This window comes from Equus asinus, chromosome 29 (genome assembly GCF_041296235.1).
Source record: "Equus asinus isolate D_3611 breed Donkey chromosome 29, EquAss-T2T_v2, whole genome shotgun sequence".
NCBI lineage: Eukaryota > Metazoa > Chordata > Mammalia > Perissodactyla > Equidae > Equus > Equus asinus.
This window is the reverse complement of record NC_091818.1, coordinates 34,225,008-34,246,733: the sequence shown is the minus strand read 5'-3', so window position 1 is coordinate 34,246,733 and position 21,726 is coordinate 34,225,008. Positions and strand designations below refer to the sequence as shown.

Below are 21,726 nucleotides of genomic sequence, written 5' to 3'. Positions count from 1 at the left end.
ATGGACCTTGTAGATAAGTGTTGGGGAGCAGCTTGCAAAAAGCTGAACTCCTGAATGTGTCTGAAGTATTCCTGTATGACTTTCTTTACTTTCTGTTTCACTTGCCGCACTCAAGATGATCAGAGTTGGAAAATAGCTCTTAATAACCTTTGCCATCCATGCCTCTAATAAATTTTGGATGCGTGAATAGTGGCTAAAATGAAGAGAATTAAAATACCAACTGAAAAGCACACTTTGCCAGAGTACCCTTTCTGCAAATGACCAAAGATTGTGAAACACAAATTTGGTCAAAGAGCTTTAACCTTCTGCAAATAACTGATAAAATTCAGGAGGCCCAAAGAGCATATCAGAAGTTCCCAAATGAGGCTGTTCTTCGGGGTGCGTGGTTAGCTTTCTATTCTCCCTCACTGATGGTTGACAGTTACTTTTAATGTAAACAAGTTTTTCTTGCTTTGCTTTTGTGAATTACAAAACACTGCCCAAGATTTAGGAAGAACGTACACAACCCAAATTATCTGGGACCATCTTGGTTCATCTTTTTGAAGATTTCCTACTAGCTCATTAGAATATAAATGTCTTTCAAATCATTGACGTGGTCTTAGGCTCCTTGTTCCTTAAATGGCCCAAGACGCGTACAAACTTCTAACAGGAGCCAACTTTGTGCTTTGTGAGCCTCGCCCACAGAAAATGGCCTCTTTTTCAACTTTGCTTCTGCAAGCTCTGGCATTTTGTGTTTTCATGGACTGTACAGAAAGGTATGTGGAGTTGTCACTAGTTCTGTGTGACCTTATTAACCTAGGAAAGGAGGGAAGTGCCACCGAGAGACAGGAGATATGTTTTCGTGTTTATGGGATCAGGTTGACTGTGCTGAATGAGAGGAGACTGAACTTCACGCCTTGTCGAGACATTTATAATCCTGACAGGGTGTGTGGGGTGAGGAAGGGTAAATTTCCATTCCATTTGAGTACATTTCATATTTAAATGTTTGGTGGGTTCCGTGGGTTCCAAGTCATCAAAATTCTTGATCTTTTGCTTTTTTCTCTTTTGATAAAGAATTTGTCTTGCAGACATATGTGTTAAATCCCTCTCATTTTTGCTTTTACAGGAAGGAGAAGCAGATGTGGCAATGAAAGAATTCAAGACTCGTCCTGGGCGCACAAGAACTGAGTCTATTGACATGTATGTGAAGAAAGCCTAGGGCTGCCAGACAGACAGACTGGGCAGTCTTGTCACTTTCAGCTGGCTACTGGGAGGTCAAACATGGGGGGCTGAAAAGTCACTGCTTATTCACTTATATGAGGGCCTTTCAAGAATGTTCGGTTTGAATGCTATTTAATGTTGCAGCCGAAACTGGAAGAGAATAAAAATGATACGTGGTGCCTTTGTAGGCTAGCTAACCCTCACTGCTCCCTTTAGAGGTGTTTCATCTCCATCAGATGAGAAGTGAAAACACACTTGTTCTCAGTCCAAAGACCCCTGGTTCCTCATTTGTTCATCACTGTTTGACCTGGACCAGGCTGCCCGGCTTGATAAGTGGGATGTTTCCATTTTCTCTGCCCTGTTCATTCCCGAGTACAAGCCAAGGTGACTCCTATAACAAGGCCAATTATTGCTCTGAGTCACTTGGGTGTTGCTCGAAAGTGCCAGATGTCTTCCTTGTGGAGTCTCAAGTTGACCTGTCCCAAGTATGTTAGGAAATGGACATCTTAAATGGTGGGGGGACTTTGAGGAGGAGATGGTAGAGGAACTGGGCGCCTGGGCCTCAGCAGGTAGCACTCACCTAGAATGGGCTGTTGGCTCGTCCTCTGCAAGTGGCTTACTACTGTGTGAGTCTACTTAACAGAAACAGTTACCGGAACATTCCTCTCAGCATCTCTTCCCTCATAAGCCTTTAATATCTTTTTTTCTATAACTTGATGAATCTACTTATAAAACATGAAAATGGGTTGTTATTTTCTTTCAGTTATGCTCCCAGGCCTTGGTATAAGTGAGAAAATAAGTACTAGATAATATTCTTTCATCAAACAGGGCAGTTGGCATAAGTGAAAATTATTCCCTTTTTCAGTCAGAAATTGCTCAGCTTTCCCCCAGATTGCTTCTTTAATATTAAAAGACTTTCCTGAAAGTGGTGGGAAGGAAGAAAGCCCTGTTTGAAATTTCCAGACCACTTCCTCCTCATTCATCTCCACACGCGAAGACCACTTCCTCTTTTAAGCCACATGGCTCTTGTTTAATAGCAGCTTCTTCACCGTTTGAAAGTATCATGAGGAGTCCGAGGTTGGTTTCTGGGTTTTGAGTTTGAACCTTGCATTTGGGGAACTGGCCTTTATTAGAGTCTGCACTTCAGTAGATAACTGAAAGAGTAGCTGCCATTAGCACCAGCATAGGAATGTTTAGAATCATCCGGAACGTTTAGTTATTGTAGCAGCGGTCTTGGTTTTGTTTGTTTGTCCTTGAAATGCGTCTTGATTTAATCAGAGTCTGAAATCGAGAAGAATGTTTGACACATCAACAGTGCCTACATTTCTCTGCTCTAATAATTTGAAACCAAAAAGGAAAATGATATTCTTAAGAATGTGATGATTTGTGTCGCATTAGAGGAAAGGCAGTGGTCTGCGTGTCGCCATAGGCAGTACGCATGCTTGTGTACTGCATCTGGCTGCCATGCTCTTTTGAGACTAGTTCTCTAGGAAAGCCAAGCACCGAAAGGCAGGCTCCCTCTGCTCCACTGTTTTCGTGGGTCCTGTGGTCTGGTGTCGTGGGCACGGTGACCATTGCAGGAGGTGAGTTTGTGCAGTGTAAGGCGAGCTTACCCATTAGTCCCCACTCCCTCCCTGGAAAGCAGGAGGATTGTGGCCCTGGGGGTTGCAGGGCCAGTTGTGCTCGGTCAGTAAATGGGAATTAATTGGAGAATCTTCTGGAAAATGGTTCAAGTTGGTTCTAGTTACATTGGGCTGCTCCATTCTTAGACTTTGATATTTTCATTTTCTAATGAAAACTTTTTAACCTTTATACTGTCTTGATGTAGGAGCAAATCTGCAGAAGGTACCAGAAATTATTTGGAGTTTGAGGAATTAACTGTGAGCCAGCTCATGCTTTGTCTGAGGGAAGGAAACCAGAAGGTGGAGAGACTTGAAATTGCCCTCAAAGAAGCCAAAGAAAGGTATGAAATAGATGACTTGAAAGATGCATATTTTTTAACAGTTTCATTGAGATCTAATTAAGATAGCATGCAATCCATTCAAAGTGTACATTTCAGTGATTTTTAAAATATTCACAGTGTTATTTTAACTATTACCACAATATAATTTTAGAACATTTTTTCTCCCAAATAAGAAACTCAATACCCATTATCACTCATTCCCCCTTTCTCCCAGTAACTTTCTCTCTGTTTCTATTGACTTACCTATTCTGGACATTTCATATAAATGGAATCATATAGATGTGATCTTTTGTGATTTGCTTCTTTATGTAGCATGTTTTCGAGGTTCATCCATGTTGTAGCATATACCAGTTCTTCCCTTTTTGTTGCTGAATAATATTCCATTATTTAACTAGATAACATTTTATTTACCTGTTCATCAGTTGCTGCACATTTAGGTTGTTCTCACTTTTTGACTATTATGAATAACGCTTACTCTAAACATTCATGCACAGTTTTTTGTGTGGACACATCTTTTTAATTCTCTGGGGTATATACTTACGAATGGAATTGCTGGGTCATATGGTAACTCTATGTTTAATATTTTGAGGAACTACCAAACCGTTTTCCACAGTGGCTGCACTACTTTACCTTCCCACCAGCAATGGATGAGCGTTCTACTTTCTCCACATCCTCACCAACACTTGTTATTGTCTGTCTTTTTGGATATAGCCAGTCTTGTGGATGTAGAATGATATCTCATTGTGGTTTTTATTTTATTTCCTTAATGACTATATAATGTTGAGCATCTTTTCATGTTATCTTCTTTGAAGAAATATCTATTCATATCCTTTGCCCATTCAAAAATATTGGGTTGTCTTTTATTATTGAATTATAAGAGTTCACTGTATATTTTGGATGCAAGTCTTTTATGAGATATATGATTTGCAAATATTTTCTCCCATTCTATGGATTATTTTTGCACTTCCTTGATGATATCGTTTGCAACACAATTTTTTAAAATTTTGATGTAGTCCAATTTATCTATTTTCTTCTTTTGTCATTTGTGCTTTTGGTGTCGTATCTAAGAAACCATTTCCTAACCCAAGGTCACAAAGATTCACTCCTATGTTTTCTCTTAAAAGTTTTAGAGTTTTAGCTTTTACATTTAAGTCTTTAATCCATTTTTAGTTCATTTTTGTGTATGGTGTAAGGTAAGGGTCCAACTTCATTCTTGCATATGTGGAATCCAGTTGTCTCAGTACCATTTGTTGAAAAGACTATTCCTTCCCTCACTGAATTGTCTTGGCCCCCTTGCTGTAAATCACTTGACCATAAATATAAAGGTTAATTTCCAAACCCTCAATCTTATTCCATTGATCTATCTTTATCCAGTACTTTATTATCTTCATTACTATAGTTTTGTAGTAAATTTTGAAATCAGAACAAGTAAGTCCTTCAGCTTTGTTCTTCTTTTAAAAGATTGTTTTGTCTCTTCTGGGTCCCTTGTTTGTCTATATGAATTTTAGAATAAGCTTGTTACTTTCTGAAAAAAATAAGTTGGGATTGCATTGAACCTGGAGATCAGTTTGGGGAGCATTGCCATCTTAACAATATTAAGTCTTCTGATCCATGAACATGGGGTATCTTTCCATTTATTTAGGTCATCTTTAATTTCCTTCAATGATGTTTTGTAGTTTTCAGAATACAGGTCTTACACTTCTTTTTTAAAAATTTATTCCTATGTATTGTATTCTTTTTGGTGCTATTATACATGAAACTGTCTTCCTTATTTCATTTTTGGATTATTCATTGCTAGTGTATAGAACTACAACTGATTTTTGTAAATTAATCTTGTAGCCTGCAACCTTATGAACTCATTTACTAGCACTAATAATTTTTTTTTAGTGGATTCCTTAGGATTTTCTATATGCAAGATCATGTCATCTGCAAATAGAGATAGTTTGGCTTTTTCCATACCAACGAGGATACCTTTTATTTCTTTTTCTTGCCTGATTGCTTTGGCAAGAACCTCCAGTACAATGTTAAATAAAAGTGGAGAGAGCAGACATCCTTGTCTTGTTCTTAATCTTCAGGGGAAAGTTTTCAGTCTTTTAACATAAGTGTGGTTAGCTGTAGGTTTTTCATAGATGCTTTTATCAGGCTGAGAAGCTCCCTTCTAGTTCTAGTCTGTTGCAATTTTTATCTGGAAAGGGTTTTGGATTTGTTAAATACTTTTTCTGTTTGTGGAGGTGATCATATGGGTTTTTTAATTGTATGGGTTTATTAATATGCTGTATTACATTGATTTTCAGATGTTAAACCAACCTTTTATTCATGGATAAACCTCACTTTTTATTCACTAAATAAAACTCACTTGGTGTATAATCCTTTTTATATGTTGCTAGTTTGGATTGTAGTGTTTTGTTAGGGATTAGCTGTATTCATAAGGGATATTGGTCTATAGTTTTCTTGTGATGTCTTCATCTGGTTTTAGTATAAGGGTATTACTGGCCTCAGAGAATATGACACACACACACACACACACACACTTTGGCATAAAATTTATCTACCTTATAGAGTTGTGAAGTCACTGAATTTCTATTTGCGAATGCACTTTTTAGAAATGCAAAGTGCTAAACCATATAAGACATGGAGGAAGTTATGTAATAGTTTTAGGGTTCCAGTGATTGCAACATTAAATCGTGAATATATTATGACATAATTAATTCTCTCAGACATTATAAATGACTCATTAACCTTAAAAGTATAGCACTATAAGAAGCACTTTCTAACTGCAGCAGTTTAAATTTTTAACTATAGGAAGGTCTGTTCTTAAAATCTGATACATAAACTATTTATTCAGATTGGGGTTAACCTGGAAGACTCATTGGCATTTGTCCAACGACTTATTTGATGGTCAGCTCTTTTCGAAGGTGAAAAAGGCGTGGTGTCTGTAAATCTAGGTTTTTACCCAATATCCTACTGCTGTCCCTTAGAAAAGTTTGGAGCTTGACTTCTCAGAGACTGGTACCATGTATTCTAGTGGAGTAAAATATTTGTCCTGCCTGTTTGAAAAATACAAAAACATAGTAACAATGCACAAATAAATAACAGGGTCCCTTTCTCAGTAGCATTAATTTTCTCCTTCATGAGCCAGCTTTCTCTCAGTATTTAACAACTGGCAAGTCAGTGATTAGCCATCAGGACTGATTTTCTCCATGTGGGCTTCAGGATCATGATTTCCTCCTCACTGAGGTAGGACTGATACGTGCACAACCTGGCTTGTCACACACTATATAGGATGTGATCAAAACACATTCCAAGACCTAACCTGTCTTTTTCTCAAATAGGTCAATCTTCAACCATTTTCATGAATCATGAGAAAAATTTATTCTGAAACATTTTAGGTGATTTGTGGGGAGAGGGGGCAGTAGATTTGTCTTTATTTCACTGTTTGCCAGGATTAATAGTTCATGTAATTTATATTTTCTAAACCAACTTAAAATGACAGCCAGTAAGGAGAGGGACTCTGTGGCCCAGGAAAGTTGAGAGGGAGCAGGGAAAAGTCAGCCCAAGATGAAAATTTGCCCTGGAAAATTAAGATAAGCTGTAATTCAAATGCAGGTCAAAACTTTGTATCATATGTGAGTGATGTGGTAAAGGCCCGTCCTTCAACCCTGCACCAGCTGGCTCTTCACCCATTTATGTGCTTTCCTGGAAATAGTGCCTGTGTACCAATTAGGTTTGGCAACTTGCAGCAGATACCATTGCTGTTTGTTTTATTTTTTATTATCACTAAGTTCTTTTTTAAAAGTCAGTGTTGCATTCACATAGTTTTAAAGAATCAGTTGTTCCACAAGCTTCTTACGGCAAAACAGTATTTCTTTGACCAACCCCCCCACTTCCTTGTCCTGCTTCCTAGACAACCACTTTCGACGTATTTAGCTGGTTCTTTTGATACCTGCCTCCATATATCAGGCTTAAAATGCTGCTTAAAATTTTTATTCTATTTTAAACGTAATCTATTGACCTCCCCTGTGAAGGCTGAGGATTTAACTGTCTTTCACTCCCCTCATCATCACCACACACATATGCTTCTGGACCCTTCTTCCCTTCCCTTCCCCCACTCTAAAATTGATTATATTGAAATTTGGTTGGATCACTACCCAGTGTTTACATTATTATGCACACACACACACCCACACACACACAGTTCACCGTTGAGCTGTGCTCTATGCCTTGACCACTTTTCCTTTTTTTCACTTTTTTTTACCTCTATGCATAATTATCTTTTAAAAATGTGCTTATTAGTTTCTCCATACTCTTCCCCAGTGAGGAAATCTCCCAGTTACATTCAGTCATGTGAGTAGTCTAATAGTGTCTCTTCTTCAACACTTTCCTCCTGGCATCTGGCCTGGTGGCTTGCTAGGTCCTGCTATGTTGCAGTCATCTTGGAATCTGCTTTTGTGATCATCCTGTGGAATTCCTTCAGCTCTCCTCTGTTGGATCACCTGTTTCCTGAGTCCAGTGCCTTTCTTACTCTTTAAAAGAAATTCTTTTGAGCCCGCCCTGATGGCTAAGTGGTTAAAGTTCGGTGCTCACCATTTTGATGGCTTGGGTCTACTTCCTGGTTGCAGAGCCACACCACCTGTCTGTCAGTTGCCATGCTGTGGTGGTGGCTCACATAGCAGGACTAGAACGACTTACAACTAGGATATACAACTATGTACTGGAGCTTTGGGGAGGGAAAAAAAAGAGCATTGATAAAAAAAAAGTTTTTTCAACTAGAGCTCACCATATCTTCAATAACTTCCTAAGAAAGAATATAAGGGGAGTATATTTTCTGAGATCTGCATATCTGAACATCTCTCTACCTTTATGCTTAATGGATAGTGTGGCTAGATATAGAATTCTATATTGGATATAATTTTCCCTCCAAATTTTGAAAGCATTACTTCACTGTATTCTAGCTTCTGGTGTTATTGCTGAGAAATTCATTGCCATTCTGATTCTTTTTTTTTTTAACTTTTTGTTGAGATTACTCCATGCAAATGGCAAAGAAAAGAAAGCTAGGGCAGCAATACTTGTATCAGACAAAATAGACTTTAAAACAAAAAGTGTAACAAGAGACAAACGAGCACTACATAATGACAAAGGGAACAATCCAACAAGAGGATATAACACTTGTAAATATCTATGCACCCAACATACGAGCACCTAAATATATAAAGCAATGATTAACAGACATAAAAGAAGAAATAGATAGTAACACAATAATAGTAGGGGACTTTAACACTCCACTGACATCAACAGATAGCTCATCCAAACAGAAGAACAATAGGGAAGCATTGGCCTTAAACCACAAATTAGATCAGATGGACTTGGTAGATATGTATAGAACATTCCATCCAAAAACTGCAGAATACAGATTCTTTTCAAATGCACGTGGAACATTCTCCAGGACTGATCACATATTAGGCCACAAAACAAGTCTCAATAAATTTAAGAAGATTAAAATAATACCAAGCATCTTTTCTGGCTACAAAGGTATGAAACTAGAAATCAACTTCAGGAAGAAAATCAAAAAAGGCACAACAATGTGGAGATTAAACAAAATGCTACTGAACAATTGAATCAATGAAGAAATCAAAGGAGAAATTAAAAAATACCTGGCAACAAATGAAAATACAACATGCCAACATCTACGGAAGAAAGGTTACATGCATATATTCCATCTACCGTCTGTAACCACAGCTCTCTTTTTGTTTCGTTTGTATTGGGATGGCTTTCATGTGGTTATGATTCAGGGTAGGAATGATGCTACATTTGTTTGTTTTCAGGGACTTGTAAACTTCTGTGGGTCCAAAAAGGAAAAGTCTCTCCTTCTCTGCTGAATTGACATGAAGGGACACCAAAGGCACTCATGTAACACACATGCATACACAAAAACACAGATTTTAAAAATATTTCTGTGTATTAAAGTTACATGAAAACAGAGTGTTTTTCAGTGTTCAAGATGAGTTATACCTATCTTTTTTCCTCAGTATGTGTTCATCTCTTCAATCGATTCTAGCCAATTTTAGGATGAAAAGCAAAAACCAAAGCTAATATAGTGAATATGAAGAGATTTTGGAAACCCCTGATTCTTTATCCAAATTATGAACATGTTATTTTTAGGGCTTCTGTGATCGTTATTCCTCTTGAAGCCAAAGGGAAAGTAACTTTTCTACATTCTGCAATTTTTTAGAATTTCATATTTTGAAAAGAAAGTCAATGATCGTTCTGAAATTGAGACCCAGACAGAGGAGAGCAAAGAAAAAGAGAAAGAAGAGGAGAAAAGCACAGAAACCGTGAGTAGTAAGATTCTAAGGCTGCTCTCACAGCCCGTGGACGTGAGTAGGATAGAAGCTGCAGGCGAGTCTTGTGATTTGTTACTGGCTGTAGAAATATAGACATAATTTTAGTGTTGAATATTGTCTATTTCTCTCCTATTTCCTTGTCTTGATTTGAATTTCATTCAGTGTAAGTTGTTGCAAGATGTCTTCCTGTCCTAGAGATTCTAGGAAATCACCCCCCATTTCTTCTTGACTGATTTCTTCTAAATTCCTAAGTGAACAGACCTACTACATGAAAAAGGAATTCTGTCCACTCGATAATGAGATCTTTTGAGGATCTTACCCAGAAACGTGAGGTAGAATTGAAAGATCTTGGTTCTATCCCACTAGAATAGAATAGTTTGGATTCCAATTGAATAAAATAGTTTGAAATGAAAAAGGTTTGTGTTGATATAGTCAGTGTTCTGTGGTAACTTAGAGATGTGACTTTGAGCCTGCAAACACAGAGTCCTAAGCATAGGGAAAGTTGATTTAGCCAGAAAGCTATAAGAACCACAGGAGCCTACACAAAATTCATTTACATAAAATATTCACGTTAGCTAATTCACTTATTCAACAAATATATATTGAATGCCTACTGTATGCTATGCTCTGGGCTGAGTTGCCTACTTTTGAAGAGAATGGAGAACATTTAGAAAACTGAGATGAAGAGATTAACAATACCGTGTGACTAAAACTAATCAACAACCAATAATAGAGAAGTACTGAGACTTTCAAGGCGCTGTAAAAACTCACTGATAAAAATTCTGAAGCTACCAGGAAAAAGGAAGAGGCTACGGTGGAAAGAGTTGAGTAAATTAGAAACATAAATTGGCAACGGAATAGGGAGTGAGTTGTTAGCTGGATAAGGAAGGTTGTGCTTTGACAACGCTGTGAACCAGGGTTAATTTTAATTGTGATAAAGTCATTATCATAAGTGCATCCAAATTGATCAGTTAATGTTCTGTAATGAAACAGAGTCGTGTCCAAAATATTCCTTTTCATACAAGATATTTGAGGCATTGTCAAAAGTTTCATCAAGTCACCAGTCTGTCTTAAGTGAATACTAACGGTTCACACTCTTTTCTCACAAAGAGGGTCATTTAATCTCTGATGCGAATCACATATGTGTGTTTGGGCTTTCCTGTGCGACAGATTGGAAGTGAAGTGGAAACACTGAACCTTCAGGTGACAACCCTGTTTAAGGAGCTTCAAGAAGCTCATACAAAACTCAGTGAAGCTGAGCTAATGAAGAAGAGACTTCAAGAAAAGTAAGACTAAGAGATGAATTTCCTCCTCCTTCAAAAAATGTACATTTTTACAAATATGTTACTATATAGAAACATAGTTTTCCTACTGTGTAACTGACTAAAAGAAAAATAGAGACCCAATTAAAATGTAAGTTCAAAAAAATACTAATTTTCAGGTTAGTATATAAACATGAAATACTTGTAGTGATGTGGGGGAATGGGCCCACGGGACCCTGATTCTGCTGTTTGGGTGCATCTGCTAGGCATCCTGGCCTATCTAAGGACCTGTAAAAAGCAGTGAGCCAGATTTCCTGTGACTTACTGAGCTGACAACCTTGATGTGGACAAACATAAAAGAAAGCTGCAAAGAGCAAGAATTTGAGAGATTAAGTTAGAAAAAACATTTTCATTTTCAGTCAGTTCTGAAGGCTCATATATAAATTCAGAATTTTGCATTTGTTTGTTTCTCTTGATGTAAGAAGTTATCCCAAATGTAGGAAAGCTGAGTTGATGCTGGTCTTCAGATTAGTTGGCAAACATATGATGGGGTTCAGGGCAGGCCGCCCCAAGATGCACCACCCTGGTATGTGGATTATTTCAAGCTGGAGATAATAAAGGCTCAGAAGACTCAGGAAGAACATTTGAGCTTCCCCTAAACTGCCTAAAAGAATTTAAGATAGAAGGTCTGTTCCAGGAAGGAGGTAACACCATAAGACAGCTATAGTATAATGTGAAATAGGTGTGATAGGAAGGCACCAACAAGCCCATTTCTGGCCCAGCAAAACCCGTTTAACAAACATTTGCATTTGTGTCTCCATGTAAATTGTCTTCCTCTCCTCTGAAATCCCAAACCACTATCCCCAACTTCCTCCTTTGCCTTTAGCTGAAGATAATATTTAAGCTGGCAGCTTGGCCATTTTGTGGAGTTGCTCAGTTTTCCTGAGTTTCTCCCATGTATATATGTTATGAAGTTATGTTTGATTTTCTCCTGTTATTCTGTCTCATGTCAATTTAATTCATAGCCCAGCCAGAAGGACCCAGAGGGCAGAGGATTTGTCTTCCTCCCCTACACATATTTTCACTAAAATATACAAGTGTGTGTTTCCTTGAAGTTACATCTACTAAGGCTGTACAGTATTATGATAGTCTGGTACAGCAAGCAGCTCAAGCTAAGGACTTTAGAGAAACAGACCTAGGTTGAAATATGGATCTACAGCTTATTTATGGTATCACCTCGGGCAAGTTATTTATTTAACCCCTCTGCACTCCAGTTTTATCATTCATAAAATGTGTGTCGTAATTCCTACTTCATAATGTCGTGCTAAGTGAGATAATGTTTAACATGCTTGGCATTACTGCCTTGCACATGGTTATCATTGGTTCATAGGTGCACTTATTAAATTGAAGTTCTCTTTCTGATCTTTAAGAGGACTAGGGCACTTCCTTTTTCCTTATTGAATCTTTGTCAGAAGTCATATTCTTTGTGCTTAACAGAACCCACAGCTTTTAAAAATATTACAGACATCCATGGATTGCTCTATCAAAAGCACCTTTAGCCAATTACTGCTTTGGTCTGTGTCTAAACAACAAACATATATTTGCATCACTATTTAAAACAATTATTCCAAGTGGGTAGTAACTGTGCGATCTTAGATCTGTACTTTTTTATAGTAAAGAAGCAGGGAGGGTATTTTATTTTGTACTGTTAAATCCTTGACAAACGCAATCCTAAAATTCTTTGTATTTGCTACAGAATCTTGGGATTTGTTTAAAAGCCACTGATAAATGAAGGAGCATTGTTTATCCTCATGAAATTTTGATCTTTCTTAGATGCCAGGCCCTTGAAAGGAAAAATTCTGCAACCCCATCAGAATTGAATGAAAAACAAGAGCTTCTTTATAATAATAGAAAGTTAGAGCTACAAGTGGAAAGCATGCGGTCAGAAATCAAGATGGAGCAAGCCAAAACAGAAGAAGAAAAGTGAGTGGGCCGTGATGGGATGGTCACTTCCTAAAAGAAGACACGATAGCTCTTTTATACAGGTTGGAATGAGGTTTCGAGAATAAATTTTACAATTTTCTCATATTTATTTGAAGGAGTACTAGGAGACTTTTCTGAGGAGATAAAATTGAAATTTTATTATAACAAAATGATGAAAATTGTTTGTAATCTATCTTGATTCTTTGGAAAAAAGTGTTTTCTTTGAGAGTAACAAAATGCTAGTAGGTGGTGGGATGATAAAGGTAGGAGAGAAGATTTTGCTATTTGAGTGTTCAGAAGTAAGTTGGGAGGCAAGACTGTATGTTTCTATGACTTTTTTCCCAAGATTCCATTTTTTAATTTCTTTTTAAATAGGTCCAAGTTAGCCTCTCTACAGCTGACACACAACAGGCTTCTTCAAGAATACAACAGTGCATTGAAAATGATTGAGGAGCTACAAAGGAAAGAGGTACTCATAGAAAACAAAATTTCCTTTCATAGCCTGGTAATGAATGGAAACTATTGAACATGTCATATGTAAAGTAGTTGTGTTAATCTTTAACCAACTCAAGTTTCAAAGGTGGTTTTTCAGTTTATAATTGATTCCTTGTGTCTAGTGTTTATAACTTCTGATGTTCCACGTATGTATAATGTGCTTGGTGTACAAGATGGTGCTGCTGTCCTACAGTCAGGGTGTAAGCTTTTAGCATTTCTAACAGCGGGTGGATTTGCAGGGGAGCTAAGAGCCTGGGCTCCTGTGTGAGTAGTGCTTAGTGAGACTGCTGGCTGGGGCTAGAGGTGCTGTGCTGTCTGCTGCTTGCAACTATTTTAGGGGCAGCTTGCTTGCTGCCAGTGAACTTGCGACCCGGGACTTAACGGGCTGCAACTTGAATTAGTAATAATGCCCAGCATGGTGGGTTAATTTAAACACCATGGAGAGATATGTGAGGTGATGGATGTGTTAATTAACCCGATGAGGGGACTCCTTTCAATTACGTTGTACACTTTAAATATCGTACAGTTTTGTCAATTGTACCTCAATAAACCTGCAATAAATAAATAAAGACCATGGAAGCTTTGAATTAGAAGTGGTCTTTGAGTTTATATCCTTATAAATATACTTTTTGTTTTTCATTTAACTTTTTAATAGAATATTATTCCTCTCTAGGACCTAGTAAATTTTTAATTTAAATATGATTCTCCTTTTTCCACTGACTTCACAAAGTAAGAGTAATGTGAGTGGAAGAACAGCAGTGTCAGCACGTTACAACCTCACTGAGATCGGAGTTTGTTATTATTTCCCTTATTTTAGTGTTTTCTGTTTTGGTAATTATTGTTTTAGATTAGGAAGTTATTATTTGCAAGCCATAAGTTAAATGAATACAACTTTGTGAATAAGTTATCATTGCTAATTAACAGAACAGTTTAGAGCCAATCATTTCAGGAAAATAAGCCCTCATTAATAGTTTACTAAAATAGGTTGAATTATTTCAAAACCATTTCTAGAATAAACTTGTCTTTTTTTCAGTCAGAAAAAGTGGATAAGGTGGTGCTGCAGGAAGTAAATGAAAAACTGGAACTGGCAGAGAAGGCCTTGGCCTCCAAGCAGCTTCAGATGGATGAGATGAAGCAGACCATCGCCAAGCAGGAGGAGGACCTGGAAACCATGACTGTTCTTAGGGCTCAGGTGAGCGACATTCCGAAACAGGAGCTGAGTGAGGCCAACCCTGGTTACATTCTCAAATGGGAAAGTGATGGTGTTTAAAATATGGTTTTTGATTTTATATTATTTCCACCAATATATTTTTTTAAACTTTTTTATTGAATTATATCACATGTGGAAAGTGCACTGACCCTTTTAAGTGTATGGCTCAATGAATGTATCCATTCTACAGTTGATAGATAGTTGGATTATTTCCAGTTTGGGGTGTTATTAATGTTGCCCGGACATTCTTGTGCATGTCTCTCTGTTCACCTGTGCATTTATTTCTGTTGGGTACACACCTAGGAGTGGAATTGCTAGTTCAGAGAGTATGCATGTTACTCGGTTAACAGTTTTCCAAAGCGGTTGTCCCAGTTTTCGGGCCCATCGATGGAGTTCCCATTGCTCCACATCCTTACCTATACTTGCATTATTAGTATCGTTACTTTAATTTTTAACCATTCTGGTGGGTATATAATGGTGTCTCATTTAATTTGCATTTCCCTGATGACTAATGAGATTGAGTGCTTTTTCAGATGTCTACTGGCCTTGTAGGTATCCCTTTTGTGAAGTGCCTGACCAAGTCTTTGCCCATTTTTCTTCTGGTTTGCTGGCTTTTCTGTGATTTTATAGTTCTTGATATACTCCAGTACAAGCCCTTGCCAGTTATGTTTGTTGTAAGTTTATTCACTCAGTGATTAGTTTTTTCACTTTCATAGAGGTGTCTTTTGATGAACAAAAGTTCTTAATTTTAATGTAGTCCAATTTGTCAGTCTTTTCATGTATGATTAGTACTTTTTGTGTCCTGTTTAAAAACTCTCACTACCTGAAGGCCATGAAGGTATTCTCCTGTGTTGTCTTCCAAGAGTTTTATTGTTGTGCCTTTTACGTTAAGATCTAGAAACCGTCTGGACTTAGCTTCTCTGAATGGAGTGAGGTAAGGGTAAAGAGTCATACTTTTTTCCTGTATGAATATCCTGTCGACTTGGCACCATCTGTTAAAAAGGCCGTCTTTCCTTATGTACTCTGCTGCCCTTTGTCATATATCGTGTCCCTGTACCCATGGGTCTATTTCTGGACTCTCTACTGTTCCATTGAGCTATCTGTGTATCCTTGCTCCAGTCCCATCCTGTCTTATTAATAAGCATCAAAAGTTTTGATATCCAGTAGAGTAAGTCTTCCTATTTCATTGATATTCTTCAAGAGGACCTTAGGTTTTCCTTCCCTTTTTCATTTTCATATACATTTTAGAATCTGCTTAATATTTTCCACACACACAGAAAACCTACTGGACCTACTGGGGTTTTGATTGGAATTATATTAAATAGATATAAATCAATTTGGGGGAAATTGACATCTTTACAACATTGGCTCTTCCAGTCCATGAATGTGGCATATCTTCTTTAATTCTTCTCAGTAATATTTTGAATGTTCTTAGTAAATATTTTTCTCATCTTTTATTAGGTTATTCCTAGATATTTTTTATTTTATGATACTATTGTAAATAGCATTTTTTAAAACTTAATTTTCTAACACTTGCTGTTATATAGAAATACAATACTTTTATACATTGACTTTTTATGCAGTAAACTTGCTCAACTCATATTTTAATACTGACAATAGTTCTGAATATTCTCTTGGACTTTGTATATTGCTAATCGTATCATTTAAATAATGACAGTTTCTTTCTTTCCTTTCCAGTTCTTTCTGTTATTGATCTTTCTTCCTCATTGCACTGGCTGGGACCCCAGTACAATGTTGTGTTACAGTGGAGATAGCGGGCAGCCTTGCCTTGCTCCCAGTGTCAGAGGCAGTGCTTTCAACATTTCACTGTTAAGCATGTCGTGTTTGCTATAGCTTTTTGTAGATATCATTTATCAGAGTAAGGACATTTCCTTCTCTTCCTTGTTTGCCCCAAATTTTTATTTTGAGTGGATGTTGAATTTTATTTAGGAAATGTTTTTTCTTCATATGATGATATAATTGGATAATCATATGCCTTTTGCCTTTAATTTGTTAATGTGGTGAATCACATTGATTTTTTTAAATATTAAACAGACTTTGCATTTCTTGAATTATCCTCTGTTTATATTGCTGGATTTGGCTGGCTTCTATTTTGCTTAGGACTTTTGTATCCGTATTCTTGAGTAGGACTGGCCTAGAATTTTCCTTTTGCTAATGTCCTGGTCAGGTTTTGATGTGAGTTTTAGTGGCCTCATAAAAACAAGTGAAGGAAGATGCTTTTATTGTTCTCTGGAAGAATTTATGTATGATTGGCTTGTTGTGACTGTTTGGGCCCACTCTTGATCCTGGCGGGTGGAGTACTTGGAGGAGAATTTATTAGTGAGAATACATCCTGCCTGAGAGGTAAACTCACAAAAAGGGGGAAAACCTTTTTATTTTGTTTCCTTGCTTAATTAAAAATGAGATCACACCATACCTTTTGTACTACAACTTTTTCACTCATTGTATATCTTGGACATCTCTCCATGTTATTGCTCATAGCCAATATGTTATTTTTTTAACGGTTGCATAGTGTTCCAAAGTGTGCAATACCATGATAGATTTAACTTCTATTAATGGACATGGAGGGTGTACCAGTATTTATCCTATTAGCAACAATACTAAACTGCAGGTTCTTGTATATATGTCATTATGCACTTGTGGAATCTGTAGTAATATATAGAAATGGAATGGTTGGGTCATTGGATATGTGGATATGCCTGTTTTTAAGTTAAATATTACCAAGTTGTCTTCCAAAAATGCATACCCAAAATTATTCTCTCTCCAAAAGAGGACAAGAGCTCCTATTTCCCCACATCCTTGCATCATTCTTTTACGTGTTTTCCAATCTGATAAACAGATTATTTTTAATATAACAATGTCAACAGTTTATTACTCCCTTTATGCATACTCATTACCAGCTGCCCGGAGTGGCTGGCCCAGTGAAACATGGAAGTGGGTGACTGGACATATGGCTTTAGTTTTATTTCTATAGGAATAGACTCTCAGACTGAGCTCTTTATAGCATTTCCTTTGTTTGGGTACCTCTTGATACTGTAGTCATGTACTTTTGCCACATTCTGTACACAGACATTTGTTTTGTTTTGATAGATACTCTTGTTCATTCATTCAGCAACTCTTTGAGCACCTGTCATATGTCAGGTCTTACTGCTCTTACTGCTGGGGATATAGGAATGGATAAAACAAAGACCCAATTCTTACTGGCTCAAAGCTAATAAGTGAGAGAAGTGAGACTAATTCAAATTTAGGTCTGACTCAAAAAAGCCCATGATCTATCAGTGATACCAAAATAAGCTGGATCATTCACAAATGGCAGGGAATCCCCTAAAATAATCTCTTTATTGCATATTTTTTTTTGTAGCTACAATTGTGATAGAATATTTAAATTTTTATTAATTTTACTCTTAAAGGTAATGGATAAAAATTTGTATCCTAGAACCACTAAATATGCAAAGAAATACCTAATTTTAAATATAGAATAATGCTCGATTCACTATTAAGTAGTTCATTTTTACTTTATAATTTTATAAAAATGAAGAAATTGTGATTATGGCATATTTATCTGTTTCTATTTCTGTGTAACAAAATACCCTCCAAATTTAGCAGCTAAAACAACCACAAGCATCTGTTATCTCATACAGTGCCTATGGGTCAGGAACCCAGGAGCTGCTTATTAGCAGGGTGACTCTGGCTCAGAGTCTCTCATGAGGCTGTACCCAAGATGGACTGGAAGATCCATTTCCAAGATGGCTCACTCACACGCCCTGGGGGTGGGAGCCCTCAGTTCCTCACCATGTGCCTCTCATGATATCGCAGCTGGCTTCCCCCACAGTAAGTGATCCAAGAGAGAGCAAGTCAGAAGCCACAGTGTCTTTTATGATTTAGCCTCAAAGCTACACACCATCACTTCTGCAATATCTTAGTGGTTATGTGAGTTGGCCCTATTCACTGTGGGAGGGGACCACATTGGGGTATGAATACCAAGAGGTGAGGATCAGTGGAGCCATCTTGGAGGCTGACTATCACCAGTGTGGGAAGTGGCATGGTATATGGAAGAATCCATGGTATATGGACTTCAATCTGGCTTCAAATGCTGGTTTGACCACTTAACTCATTTCCTCAAGATTAAGAGCCATTAAATGTATAAATGTAAAATGAGCATAGCAATTCTACATCCCCAGGATTTTTTTTTCTTTGTTTTTTTAAAGATTGGCACCTGGGCTAACAACTGTTGCCAATCTTCCTTTTTTTTTTTTTTTTCCTGCTTTCTCTCCCCAAACCGCCCCTGTACACAGTTGTATATCTTAGTTGCACGTCCTTCTAGTTGTGGGATGTGGGATGCTGCCTCAACGTGGCCTGACGAGCAGTGCCATGTCTGCGCCCAGGATCTGAACCCTGGGCCACCACAGCGGAGTGCGCGAATTTAACCACTCGGCCACGGAGCCGGCCCGTCCCAGGATTTTTGATAAAGTGAAATAAGATAGTCAATATAGGCACCCAAAATAGGACCTCGCATGTTTGGAATTCAAGAAATAGCATCTATTTATTATTTTTATTTTAAATTTATCTTAAGGCCAGCCTTCATAAATATGCCTTACAGAGTAAATAAACCAATTACTATATTAAGCTAATCCTGAATATTATGTTTAAAAAAACAGACCAGAGAATTTTACTGAATTAATGGTACTTATAGTATTTAAACCACCGGTACCCGTGTAGTTGCTGGGTTCTAACTGTTTAAAGGACACACGCACACACAACTTAGATCTTCTATTTGAAGGTAGTGGGAAAGTCACGGTCATTACACTGGCTTCCAGCAGGAACATGTACCTGTTCTTCACAAGGTGTGTCACAGGCTGCAGCACTGCCTCTTCACCTCCTCAACAGGTGAGCTGTAGGGAATCCACATTCGTCCAGGTAGTAACTTCTGTCTCTTTTCCCTCCAACAGATGGAGGTTTACTGTTCTGACTTTCACGCTGAAAGAGCAGCGAGAGAGAAGATTCACGAAGAAAAGGAGCAGCTGGCCTTGCAGCTGGCGATTTTGCTGAAAGAGAATAATGCTTTTGAAGACGGAGGCAGGTAAGGTGAGGGGAGACTGAAACACACATCAGCGTGGGCTGTCGCAGAGGTGACCCGTCAGAGGTGTTTCCTAATTTCGGCTGTAAGCATCGTTCTGAGTACACTTCACTTGTGTTCCCAACACTTACTTTGGCTTACAATAAGGCTTGGCAGCGTCTTGTGAAAACTTGAGTTCTTTGCTTTTAGGTAAGCTATAAAAATATGACATTATGTGTTCCAAAGTCATATCCTGCTATTGGCATGTATGAAATATTCCCGACACTTGAAGTAATTCTGGAATTTGTTTTAAAAGACAATGTTGCTGAAATTACTTGTCTTTTAAATTTTCAATTTGAGAAAAATTTGAAATATAGAGAAATAGAAGTAGAAAAATACAGAGAAAAAATAACACAAACCAATATGTACCTCTTCCAGAATTGACAGTTAGCAACATTTATTTGCTTCAAGTATATTTTTATTAAAAGAGAAAAGGGAGTAGTAGATGAAGTTGAAGTCTCCTTTGTTCCGCATCCCTCATTATATTCCTCTCTTCCCTTCCTCATACTGCTTGAAATTTGGTGGGCAGCATCCACATGTGTTTTATTCTTTTACATATATACACATCTACATGATATCTTACAATGAGATAATAGTAATTTTTCTGTGCTTAAGTTACAAAGTGATCACTATAGGTATTGTTCTGCAACTTGCTTTACATAACATTGTGATTTTGAGCTCTGTATACATGTAGATTTAATTAATTAATTGCTCTGTAGCATCTTGTTTTAGAAATGTGCTACTTTTTTCTGATCCATTCCCCTACCAATTGACAGTTTGGTTATTTCTTAACTGATTTTTTTTTAATCCTAATTGTTATTTACTTTTACTACATTGTGTCCTAGTGCCAATAATATTTAAAACTCAAATTGGTCTTAAGTTCTGGTTTTATGAACCTTGGCATTGTAGTTCAGCTCTTTTTTTCTCATACTTCTGTTGAATGTCTACTTAATGTTGAAATAATGTCATACTGCACAGTTTTAGAACATCACATAGAGTGTTGCTTGTAATCCCAGTAGGCAGTCCTTGATGGAAATGCAGAGCCGTCATGGGGCAAGAACAAGTGACTCTGACCAGCAGGTTTACCTTGTTGAAAGAGGTGAGTCACCTGTGATTCTAGATTTCCAGTCTTCCAGGGAATAAATATCCTATGAAGAAGATGCTTGAAGAAAAATTCTACTACATTCTATGCAATAGATTCCAAATCAAGCTACCAAAAATATAGCCCCTATCAGTTTTATTATGACTGTACCCCTATCTCCGTCCATTACCTGCTGAATCCAGATCAGAGTCTTCACGCTGGCAGTTAAGGCCTGGCATAGCTAAACTTTTAAGCCTTCTCTCACTCTATTCCCATACAGATATTAGCCAACTGAACCACTCCCTGTTCCTTGAACCTGTCCTAGGCTTGTAAACCTACATGTACTTGCTTACGCGGTATCCTCCATGTAGATGCTGTTCCCTCACTCATATCCTTGTCTTTCTCCAGTCTCTTTACAGTGAATTCTTACTCCATCTTTAAAACCCATTTCAAAGACCATCTCCATCAATCCAACAGAATGTGACCTCTCCCTCTTAAATTTCCCAAGTACTTTATTCCTGTTTTAGTACTTATCGGCTATTTTATAATTATTTATGTGTTCTAAATATGTATTTAAGTACTCCATTAAATAAGCTGTCTTGGAGCTTATATCTCCACCCACCACCTGGTGTTATGCAAATAATAATGTTACATTTATTGAGAGTTTACTATGCCTGGGTGCTGTGCTGATCACTTCATACACATTTCATGGGATCCTCACAAAATTCCATGAGGTCTATATTATCACCATCTTCTGGAAGACAAGGTTAAATAACCCAGCATCACAAGGCTAGTTAGGGGCAGAACTGGACATGAAACCCAAGGTTATCTGATTCTTCACCACGACACGGTACTGCGTGTAAGAGATTGTCATTTAATTATGTACGACATCCAGATTTTAATTCCCTGAGTGAAACTGGTCATGACACTTATTACAAGTATAGTGCTGTGTTTATTACATGGTTTTAACACACTAGTAATAATGGTCTGTAATTTATAATAAATCACTGTCTCATAGTATATCACTGAAAGGGAAGTATTATCCTTCGATCTA

The 21,726-nt window shown here is 37.5% G+C and overlaps 1 protein-coding gene across 2 annotated transcripts in view; it reads left to right on the top strand.

The window, feature by feature from the left end:
* The window catches only part of OPTN (optineurin), a 34,602-nt gene that overhangs the window by 9,201 nt on the left and 3,675 nt on the right, over positions 1 to 21,726 (top strand). The window contains exons 5-13 of one of the 2 annotated variants that reach the window (XM_070500887.1): positions 1,106 to 1,179; positions 3,029 to 3,163; positions 9,393 to 9,495; positions 10,675 to 10,790; positions 12,600 to 12,749; positions 13,125 to 13,218; positions 14,278 to 14,436; positions 19,425 to 19,555; positions 20,611 to 20,690. In XM_070500887.1, the coding sequence (XP_070356988.1) occupies positions 1,106 to 1,179; positions 3,029 to 3,163; positions 9,393 to 9,495; positions 10,675 to 10,790; positions 12,600 to 12,749; positions 13,125 to 13,218; positions 14,278 to 14,436; positions 19,425 to 19,555; positions 20,611 to 20,690 (1,042 nt within the window). Of the gene's footprint in view, positions 1 to 1,105; positions 1,180 to 3,028; positions 3,164 to 9,392; positions 9,496 to 10,674; positions 10,791 to 12,599; positions 12,750 to 13,124; positions 13,219 to 14,277; positions 14,437 to 19,424; positions 19,556 to 20,607; positions 20,691 to 21,726 lie in introns of both variants that reach the window. The other variant, XM_070500888.1, reaches the window with a different exon arrangement.